Genomic DNA, 11,875 nt, shown 5'->3' on the forward strand with positions numbered 1-11,875 from the left:
ACTCCAGGTGAGGCACAAAATAATACTGAAAACATTAGCATCTATAGAGACAGTGCAAATACAAGACTAATAGTATTCTCCTGGATAAAGTGAAAACAAATAAGCTCAAGTGACCTTAACAAGTGAATTCTTAGTTGGCCAGCCTGTGTATACCCAGTATATATGGAACATCACGGAGGACAGAGCTACGCCACAATGACCTGATGGCACACAGCCTCAGATAACACAAAGCATGAAAATGCATGGAATAATAAAAAAAATAATAAAAATATGTCCCATTCTATGTTTCCTTTTAAACATAAGTTTTTTTTAGTACAGGTTGAACATCCCTAATCCTAAATGCCTGGGACCAGAAGTATTTTGGATATTGGAATATTTGCATATTTTGCATCCGTGGACTTTAATCTCCCAGAGTTTCAGGAAGACAGAAAAAGAAACTGAGCAAAAAAGACTTGACATTGACAGAAATTAAAAGCTAAAATTGTTATTATCCATTCAGGATTTCAAGGTACCTGCACCTTAATGCTTAATTTGTACATTGCAATGAGTGAAGAGTCAGATGCATACAAACAGACTACAGCAGCTACTTGGCTCCATGCTGTTATGATATCTTTCTGTCATTTTGACTACTGCATCACTACATGGCATAAAAACAGCAAACAGAGTTTAGATAAGCATTGTGGTCTATGGATATACGATTTGTTAAAACCCTGCAGCTATATTCTGGCATGGCATATTTGCATTTCCAAGTAGTGATGTTAATTCACTTTAGTTATTTGATTAGATGTGCAGGCAGAAGGTGGATGCTGTCCAGCCTTGTCGGTGCTTCTGCTAGTGTCATTAGGCAAATTTACTGATTCAGGGCCTTCATTTACTGTAATCTGTCTCTCCTGTAGCTCTTCGGGGTCAGTCCTTATCACCTGCTTCTGACAGGGTGTGACACATCGTTCACCTCTAATGCATATTTTCATAAACAAAGCTACCAGTTCCTTCAGCCTTACATTGACTCCTACACCTTTGTAACCGAAAAACAGTGGTTTCAGTTATAGATTTTGGATTTAAAATTTTCAGATTATGGATGTTCAATCTATACTACAGTGGTTTTCAAGCTCAGTTTTGGGGGACCACCATTGCTGCAGGTTTTAATCCCAACCAGACTCACAATCTGTGCATCATTGTTACTTTTAATTGATCTCATGGTTTAAATATCTAGCCTATAAGTATTTCTAAGAAATTCAACATTTGTATTCTTTGCCATGTCTTTCAATGCCATTTACCTTTTTTCTGTAGAGTTTGCTGCACAATGAGCAGTACAGACACAGTAGCAAACACTAAATGAAAGCAATTACTGCCATTTTACTTGTCTTTTCATTAACAAATGTTTGTTACAAATTAGCAGACAAGTGATTATGGCACTGAAGTAATTTCTATTCTTTAACATTCAGAACTGTCCGTACTTGGATAAAATTAAGGAAGTAAACTCTATAAAAAAGGGTGATTTAAAAAATGGCAAAAGAAAATTAAATAGAGTCTTAAGAATGATGTACTTATAAGTATTTAAGAATGTCTTATAAAATGACAAAAAAGATCACTAAAGAATTAAACCAATTAAAAGTCAGAATGATGCACTTATTGTGAAACTTGTAGAAATAAGACCTTGGGAATGACTAGTTTAATAGAAACACGTGATTGTACCAGCATGCACTGGAAAGTACACTGGGCCTCCAAACCACAAGCATAGGACAACACTTTTAACATATCAAAATAATACAAATACAGTGGGCAGTATACTACAAATTTTATTTTTCTGACAGATTTCAGATATTTGTTTTTCCATTTTGACACAGTAATGATTTAAAAGGTAGCATAAGAATAAAAAAGGAGAAAGCACTAAAGATGTAATAGTGGGCCAGCAATTTCATTGCATGACCCCAAACAAAGGGTCTGAACAGCCAACATAATACACATGTTCCCAGTAATAACATATTCTGGAATTCCATTAAATTGGATGATTTTATTCTAATTTAAGAAAATTTGCCCCATACATAATCTATAAAATGCTATTAGAATTGTTAAATAAACATTGCTTAAGTTGGTTTTTAATATGCAATTTTCTTAAATTATGATTTCATTCTTGCTTTTAAATATGACCAAATGATTTACCTCTTTCAGATGTTCTGGTTTTCCTCCCACACTCTATATCTGTGAATATTCGGCTAACTGGTTATTCTGCATTGGCCCTACTGCTATCCCAGACTGGATTAAGTGGGTTTGAGAATGTCGGGGTACAGATCTCTACCTGTATTTTAACCCAGAACATAGCTGCTTTACATTAGAAATATAAATAGTCAAAATGAAATAGGCAAACAACTATCCAACATCTTAGAGGGGAAAAAAATGTTACAAGATATCCATCAATGCAAAAATACATTAATCAACACATAGAACTCTCCAGAAAAGTACAGATGCAGCACTGAGTAAGAGCATGTTTGCCAACAAACTCTGCAGATACTGAAGATTTCAGAGTGCTGGGATTTCCTTGTAGACAAAGTTAAGGCCAGAAGGCACTCGGGATGCTGGGTGGATGCCAGCTGACTCAACGGTGGGTTCAGCAGCCAGTCACCCCATTGTCCAAGTGTGTGCATTGGAGTAAGATGCCAGGGAATCCATTATTTTTAAAACTCAACTCTATGTCAGATATCAGGCAGAGTATGAATAAGTGTTTTAACATGGGGAGGAAACAAAAAAATAAAACTATTGGAAATTACTCACTGCAAAATATGACATTAAAATAAAAATTCAAACATATTTACAGGTTTAACCATGTCCACTGTCACCTGTATACAAACTCCACAAAATAAATGTAACAACAAGATTTCCAGTGTGTAAGGGAAGTCCCCGTCCAGTTTATCACAATTTTTCCTTACACTTCGTCGAGAACTTAGCAGTGTCTTGTGCGAATGCAGCGGTGAACCCTCAGTCTCAGGTCAAGCAGCGACATCTTTCCTACATTTTCCCAGTTAATACCTGTAAAATCTGGCAATAATAACTTCATTGCAGAGCTCAAAGGAGGTCAGATATATTAACACAATTATTGATGGCATTTTTTGCTAATAACATAACTATTTTTTAAATCTTTTTATTAGCTACTTCTATGCCTTAATAACAAAAGCTAATAATGCTATAAACAGTAAGGCAGAATGATTACTAGAGAATAGCCATTTTACTTGGTTGTCTCTTAACAGTTTAATATAAATAAAAATCCTGTGTAAGAAATAAACAAAATTTTATTGCAGGGGATAAAATTCCAAATATGGTGATAACTTATTTGAGTAAGTAACGGGTATGCAAGCTACAGTGCAGGATGCAATAATGAGATGGAAAAAAGCTGTATAAACAACAACACCGAAGCTAAGTGATATGTGAATTTCTGTGAAATCTCCAGTTACTGGCTGCAATTTGTTCGATAGCTGCAGTAATCAGAACACATAGCAAGGGCCATACTTAACAAATAGCACAGCAGGGCACCTTATCATTTTACAAATCTTTTGAGAGTCGAGCGGGTTTAGCAACTTTTCTGGTGTTAGCATCTGATGCAAGCAGATGACCAAGGACAGCCATGGCCAAATGGATATCTGCTCATAATCCAGAACTCCTACAAGACAAATCTTTTAAAAACATGCTCCTTATTTTTCATATCAAGAACTAGTACGATTCTCTTCGTTAATGGAGACTGGGCATAGTTAAGTAAGTGAAAGTGAAATGAATTGCGGGACACTTCTTCTCTACCTGATTGGAAACTGTATCCGGACATTTTAAAATGGCCAATATCAAAGCATAACTTGTTGAGGGAACATCATAATCAGCTAAAACACACAAGCAGAGGAAAAAAAAAACAAAAAACGCTCACAGAATCTGCATGTAGTTAGAGCAGAGATGGCAGAGATAAAGGTGAACAGGTAAAAGTGCAGTGATGAAAATCATTTCAAAAAATAAAAACCTGGAATTTCATTTTCTTGTTTATCTTTTCAAGTAACCACCTAAATATCTATGCTTATACATAACTGCCTCTTACAGTTCGGCACACATTTAGCATAGTTTACCTACCAAAATGCATCTCTTCATTTGTGCATCAGGATTATCTGCACAAATATCACTATAATCTAGGCAGACTTCTATGTGATATTCAGTGAGCTCATATGAGGACATGTTAGAATTAGGGTTGAGAAATACCTCCCAAGTTAATTTCATCTTTTGGTACTTCACAATCCTCTTCTTTATCAGGCTGGGCGCTATCAATCAGAAAGGCCATTTCCACACTGTGCATTTTTTTGTGCTTCTCAAGACTATTTTCAGTTGTGAAGCTTTCGCCACATTCAGTACAGCGCTGTGGCTTCTCTCTGGCATGAATTTTCTCATGTTTCAGAAGACTACTTCTTTCTGTAAATCTTCTGCCACATTCTTTGCAGCAATATGGTTTCTCCCCTGTATGAATTCTCCGGTGTGAGCGAAGAGTACATCTCATTGTGAATCTCTTGCCACAATCAGTACAAACATAAGGTTTTTCTCCCGTATGAATTCGGTGATGTTTTTGAAGACTACTTTTCTCAGTAAATCTCCTGCCACATACAAGACAACAAAATGGTTTTTCACCGGTGTGCACACGTTCGTGAATTTGAAGATGACTTTTTCGAGTGAATCTTTTGTCACATGCTGAACAACAATATGGTTTTTCTCCTGTGTGAATTCTTTCATGCATCTGAAGGTCACTTTTTCTCATAAAACATTTGCCACATTCTGTACATCCGTAAGGTCTTTCACCAGTATGGATTCTTGTATGTCTCTGAAGATGGCTTTTCTGAGTGAATCGTTCTCCACATTCAGTACACCAATATGGCTTCTCTCCAGTGTGAATTCTCTTGTGTGTTTGAAAATGGCTTTTGTGTGTAAAAATCTTGCCACATTCAGAGCAAACATAGGGTTTCTCCCCAAGCTGTTTTTTCTGATTACCACCTTGAGATCTTTGATTAAACTTTTTACCACACATCTGGAACAGTTGCAGAGCTACTGAATTTTGGATGCATTGTTGTTTAGTTGCATCTATACCTAAAAGCTTCCCTGAAGGTACAGAATTATTTTGTAAAGAAGCTGATCTTCTAAAATTTCCATCTTCAACTTTGTTGCCATATTGTCGGATTTTAAATTGAGGAGATGAGGAAAATGAAGAAAAACAGGATTCGTCATTGTCTTGTGAATCTGTTTAAAGAAAAGAAAGAATATGAAAAAGTTTAGTATACAAGCTAGAGTTCATACACTGCACATTTCATACTAGCCGCCACTTTAATACGGAGATGTCCTCTGTCCTTCACGCAAATCTCAAATGACAACAAATAATGGAAAAAAAAAAATCATGCAGCCCCTCGATCATCTAAACCTTTCATCCACCTTCATGATTGCCAGCTCTTTTCTGTTAAGATACAGCTGTGTTTAACGGTCGACAGGCTGATCCAAGTCCAGTCAAGCACATTCTCTGAACTTCATAATTATGGTTAGCAGTAAAAGTATATTCAACTGAAGAAAAATAAATTACATTTGATACTAGGCTTGTTCTGGCATGTGCATTTTTCTTAAATTAAAAGTATCCTCTTATGATATTAAGACATATTTAAAGAGGAAATATATTTTTATTTATATAAATGACTGGTATTACAAGAAGTACATTTTAAAAATACCAAATTTATTTTTTATTCGGTATTTCAATGGGTACAGTTCCAAGTCTCAGTGAAATTATTTAGAATTATACTTGTAAGGCTATCTAAGTATGCCCGTGCTGGTTAGTGATACTAATCACTTTCTTAGGAAATGGCAAGTAAATATCTAAAAACACATCCAAAAAAATGATATATTTACCAGTCCATACTAGAAAGTTCTTTATAATGTCTGATCAGATTAATAATGACCCTTCAGTCTTATGTAGACCAATGCCTTAGGTAAAACTCAATGCCTAAGGACCCATGTCACTCATATTCAAAATACGTTAAATACGGCCCACAATGAGGGGTTGTTTTTCTCAACAGCAATTTCATATATTGATGGTATCCATTTATATTTTACTCAGATTATATTTACACTAACTGCTAAACCGTTAGAAAGGAAACAGCTAATGATCCACCTGAAAAAAAAATGAAAATATAAAATTGTTAATGTTTTAACACGATGACAAAGATGTCACAATCTCAAGAAAATAGATTAGACAGACAAATGCTGCTCTGCTTACTTTCAGGGCTGACCACTTTCCTTTGGTACTGTGAGGTCTGTACTGGTTGTGATAATAAAAATGAAAAAGATTGCAGGCTTTCAGACTCACACATACTTACAAAGTTACAATTAAAAAATTATAAAATTATTGTTCTGTCAGCTTGAGTGTTTGTTCTGCCAATTGAATGTGAAATAGGAAACGTCTGTATGCAGAGTGGCGGCTCTGAGGCTAGGGATTTGCGCTGGTAATCGGAAAATCGGGAAAAAAAAAAACGCCAGATGTGACTCTACTCCATTGGAAGTAATCTGCATCCAGCCCTCCAAGCAGTTTCTCCAACTTTCAGGGAAAACTTGAGTGTTGGTAGCAGTGGTGTTCCAGTGTGGTGCTGAGGTGTCACCCACTGCTATCGGGCCCTAATCCAGGTGGTTTGTTGTGTGGTGGGTGTGACAACGCGCTATCAGCGCATGATCTCTCTCTCTCTGTACACATCAGAAAATGAAAAATGAAACAAGAAGTGACAAAAATAACCGCACATATGGGTCCAAAGCACATACTGAAACAAAAGCTGTGTCTGTTACTTGTAGTTGTGATGAGATAAAAATGCAAGAGAGCCCATTACAGGTATCAAATGCATCTTGCCAATAACTGTGCAGCACAATTACAGTAAAAGACTCAAAAACTACTGTCACTATAAAACTCACCAACATGTAAAAGTGGCAGCAATTCTAGTGATTGAATGCTTTGATAGCCTAGCCAAGAGTTTTGTGCAAAACAAATAAAAGGGGTTTGTACTGTGTTTATTAATTTTGTATCCATATTACTAACCGAGAATGGTAAACCGGATGGCATGGACGCAGGTTTACTAACTAAACCGGATGGCATGGACGCAGGTACACGGTGATGGGACCATGAGACGTACTGCGCATGCACGTACAGTGCACGTCTCATAAACCGCAATCGAAGTCGTATCCACCGCGAATGAAGGACTCACGGCCCAAAAACGCAACAGCTCAACTGACGTAAATGAGAAATGAAGCAACAAGGCGCCCATAGCTAACGACTACCAACACAGCCACGTCAAAAAGAGGATTCTGCACTGCAGCTCGGATTCAAACGGAAGAGGCTACGGCAGCCCCACAGGTCCACAAAGATAGTACGAAGGGCGCAGGCGTCACCGCCATACTGTGAGTGGCACTACTGCGGGGTGAAGTTAGGAGTAATGTGCTGCTTGGGATTGTACAAACCGCTGAACGCTTTACACCGAATTCAAACACAATACAGCTCAATGATACAAACACGAGCCCACCTAGATAAGATCAATGAACGAAGGCGGCTACAACGCGTGTCTGAAACTGCGGAAGCAAAGCAGGCACGGGTTCAAAACGAACGAGCTCAACTAACGGATATACAAACATGAGCCCGGCTGGATAAAATCAATGAACGCAGGCGCCTACAACGCGCGTCTGAAATGCCGAACGCAGAGCGGGCACGGCTCCAAGACGAACGAGCTCGACTAATGTATTTCAGGATACCCAACGCCGGGGGTAGGCGAGCGAAGCGAGCAGGGGGCGGAGTCCCCCTTGTATCATATAATATATATAAGTTTGGTAAGAAACAAGCACTGCATAAGTAATATTAATGTGTAGGGAAGCTCCAATCGAAATCGGCTGATTTTCACAAAAAAAATGTAAAAAATTTTTTAAAAAACCCAACACACAAACAAAAAATCGGTGAACAGTAAAAAGGCTGATCACAAAAACCGATATTTTCAATCACCCTGATTTTCTAAGCTTTAGGGTAATTTATTTGTAGTGCTCCTTTACACAAGGTGTTACAGTAGTTGAGACAGAGCAAAATTTCTGAAGTGTAAACAAAGAGCAGCGAGTAAAAAGTCATCCTGTGCAACTAGAAAAACGGCAAAAAAAGCTACTTTAAGAAATTCAGACTTTTTTATTTTGTCCTATAAATTAAATCAGACACCACTTGAGTTTGGACAACAAGCTTGTTTAAAAGGCAGCAGCAATTTTAACTGGAAAAAGATAACAGATGAATTTGAAATTGCTGTTCAGTAAACAATAGGCGGCACGGTGGCGCAGTGGGTAGCGCTACTGCCTTGCAGTTAGGAGATCTGTCTATGTGGGTTTTCTCTGGGTGCTCCGGTTTCCTCCCACAGCCCAAAGACATGCAGGTTAGGTGCATTAGCGATCCGAAATGGTCCCTAGTTTGTGCTTGGTGTTTAGGTGTGGGTGTATGTGTGTGCCCTGCGGTGGGCTGGCGCCCTGCCTGGGGTTTGTTTCCTGCCCTGCACCCTGTGTTGCCTGGGATTGGCTCCAGCAGACCCCCGTTACCCTGTAGTTAGGATATAGCGGGTTGGATAATGGATGGATGGATAAACAATAGGCTTTGTTTTTGTTTTTTTGTATTTTTTTTGTTTTTACAGATTTGTATGGTGTTTATTTTTTGTTTCTGTGTGTCATACAGCATACGTTTTGGTAAGAAACAAGTACTACGTAATTAAAATAGTAATCTCTATTTTATAGTTACATCTCATGAATTACAAATCTAGTTGATACACTGAAGAAAAAAAAATATAGTAAATGTATTTTTTAACAGCAAAAAGCTGTAGTGCAATTAATGATTTAAAATGATTAAAACATATAAGTGCATGCATATTTACTTTTAAGCAGCATTAAATTGCCAATATGAAGTAAATGGGAGTGAGAATATATATTATGGATAAATATTTTTTTACATTTATTAGTTTTATTTATTAATTAAAGTATTTATTTTAAGGAAATTATATTTATTTTGGTATATTATGATCACTGAAAAATAAGCCTACAGAATTTCATTTAGTTAATAAAAAATGAACAGTTAACACCTGTGGCCTACAGTTTAATTATAAAAATAAACTTTAATACAAGACATAAAACTTCTGTTTGTCTGGTTATGCAGATTAGTGTAAAAAAGACTTTTAAAGGGATAAAGAAAAATAATTGTAATTGACAATCAAGTAACATGAAATCGGTGATCTAAACAGTAAAAACAGTAGTACAAATAATGGTTAAAAATGATTAAAAACAAATAACTGCACAAAAACTTATCTTTAGGCAGTGTTTTATGAATAAGTGTTGCATTTCCGGAAGAGCCCCACGACCCTGTTCTGGACTAGGCGGGTTACAAAATGACTGTTATATTTCCATAGACTGACAACTGCTGACCTAAAACATGGACTATTGTAAAAATAACATTTTATATATACAAACGCAGGTCCATGTATTATCTTAAAAGTCTTAATCAAGCTAGATTTTTTTCTCATATTCTAAAAGTAAAAAAAAAAAATCCAACACTAAATACTTTCCAAAAATTTGATAAATGGGTCTATGAATAAAAGGCTACTTTTATAAATTGTTTATTAATATACTATATTTAATTAAAACTAATGCCTACTAGTACAGTGTACTCGGCTTAGACAAATACCAGTCTTTTATTGGTTAAGTTTAATCCAACGGAAATACTGTAACGATGATAGAATTTTAGGTGTTTACAACATGTATTTTACAGATATAAACTGTACAGATGTTTGTAATTCTGACCCTTTTTTTGCTGGTTGCAGGACTGGAATTGCAGTCAATTAACTGTTAAATGAGAGTACATTTCTTTGCAGTAGTTCTCAGACTCACTCCTGGTGACTCCATGCGTTTGCAAGTTTTTGTTTCCACCAATTTCAAAACACTGAATTCTGAAAGGTTGCAGCTACTTCAGTGTCAACCCCACCAACAGGCTCATTAGTAAGTACTTAAGAAAAATGTAAAAATGAAGTTAAAAACATGTAACATACATAAATGACTAGCACATTTTCATAAAATAAAAAATTAAGAAACTTAGTTTAATTATTTCTACATTGACAACAAAATCATAAAAACTGGGAAATAATGGCTTGCTTTATTAGGCTAACAGTTCAATTAAAAAACAGAACTTGGTCGGAACAAAAGCCCTGCAGTCACAACTCATCCACTGAAATTGAAATCTAAGGTGACACTGTTATGTTATAGTGTGCTTTTTTCAAGCCTGCTAAAATCCTTTCTATTTTTTGGTAAAGTAATAGGGCCCTAATTAAGTCTATGCATACACCCCCATAACCTCTAAATCCTCTACCAATTCAAGCCAATATTGGGTACAGAGTTATTTTTGGCCTTCAAAAAAATGGAGTTTTACAGTCCTGATTTAGACCAAGAGCTGAGCTAACAAATAAGAAGCCTGAGCCATGCAACACATTCCTTCTACATCAGTAGCAATGAATGCCTTTATGGATCTCTTTGCTAATATACCAGTTAGCATAGGATTTCAAACTTAGCTGTCAGCTTCACATTGGAGCTCACCACGTCACACCCCCTTATTAATGGAATTTCATAACTGAATAGGAATTTCTAGAATGAAACCTATCACTTGGCTTATAAAGCTCAAGAGCAGTGGCTGCATGTCCACACCGGACAAAACTTGTAAATCTCTACTGAGAGGTGTCATGTCCAATTTGTAGACTGCTCACAATTTCTTTTCCTTAAATCGGGAGTGTTGCAACTAAAATCTTTCACTTAGGAGATATATATATTCTAGTCATTTAGCCCGTTACAATAACGGGCGCTAGAACAGTAGTGCATAAACATTAGTAGGAACAGTCTATATTAAATGGCAAGGGACTTTGACCTCATTCTTTTTGTTGGTCGTATTTTTCTTTCTTTCAGCCTTTCTTTTGTTGATGTTTACTTGCTGAGCTGACCGTTCTTCGTGGGCTGCCGCCGTGTATTGTGTGTCTTTAATTTTCTGTAACAGTAATACTGTCTTATATGGCTCTATTCAATAAGGGCGCTCACAAAAAGGTGAGCTTCAAAAGGGCAACCTCAATTGTGCGCGCCCTTATTGAAGGATACCGTCTTATACGTCCGCTGGCTTGTACGTCCGTAATATACCTTTCATTTTCTCTGGTGGTAATACAGGCGTGCGCATCGGTAATATGCCTTTGACAATAATACTGGCTTGTATGTGACTGTAATATGCGTCACTGTATTGTTTACCTTTAATTTCCTCTCGCAGTAATACTGGTTTGTATTTCCGTAAAATGCCTCTAACTTTCTCTGACAGTAATATCACGCATCGCACCGTGCCCCGCGCATGCGCACTTCACCAGAAGCCCCGCGCATGCGCACTTCATCAGAAGACACCCATACACAGACACCTGGACGCACATAGGGATTTTATATATATTATATATACACACTCTAGGAGGCCCTGCCTCCTGCTCGCTTCGTGCTCCCAGCCCCGGGTTTGGTTAACTGGATATACAATTTAAAGAGATTGTTATTTTCATTTAATTGATTTTTTATTTCTTGATATTTGCCAGTAATAAAGCTGTAGTGAATGAGTTATCCCCCCACCCCCACCCCCAGGGCGTGCTACGTGCCAGCTACTTCTCATCTCTGCCTCTTGCGTTGTGAAGAGGGGGCTGAACGCACACCAAGGAGATGCAGTCGCTCCTCTGAAACCCCCTCTTAAACGGTGATACAATGGGAAACAAATACATTTTTAAATTTAATTATAAAAAACAAGGCCTATGCT

General features: G+C 37.1%; 2 protein-coding genes across 2 annotated transcripts in view; one reads left to right on the forward strand and one right to left on the reverse strand.

Moving 5' to 3' along the window:
- LOC114661546 (uncharacterized) overlaps positions 1-11,875 on the forward strand; it is a 245,107-nt gene that overhangs the window by 114,944 nt on the left and 118,288 nt on the right. The window lies entirely within an intron of this gene.
- The window catches only part of LOC114663155 (zinc finger protein 845-like), a 52,312-nt gene continuing 42,218 nt past the window's right edge, over positions 1,782-11,875 (reverse strand). The window contains exon 7 of the mRNA XM_051935407.1: positions 1,782-5,256. Within this exon, the coding sequence (XP_051791367.1) occupies positions 4,217-5,256 (1,040 nt within the window). The 3' untranslated portion in view covers positions 1,782-4,216. The remainder of the gene's footprint in view (positions 5,257-11,875) is intronic.

Source organism: Erpetoichthys calabaricus, chromosome 12 (genome assembly GCF_900747795.2).
Source record: "Erpetoichthys calabaricus chromosome 12, fErpCal1.3, whole genome shotgun sequence".
Taxonomy (NCBI): Eukaryota; Metazoa; Chordata; class Cladistia; order Polypteriformes; family Polypteridae; genus Erpetoichthys; species Erpetoichthys calabaricus.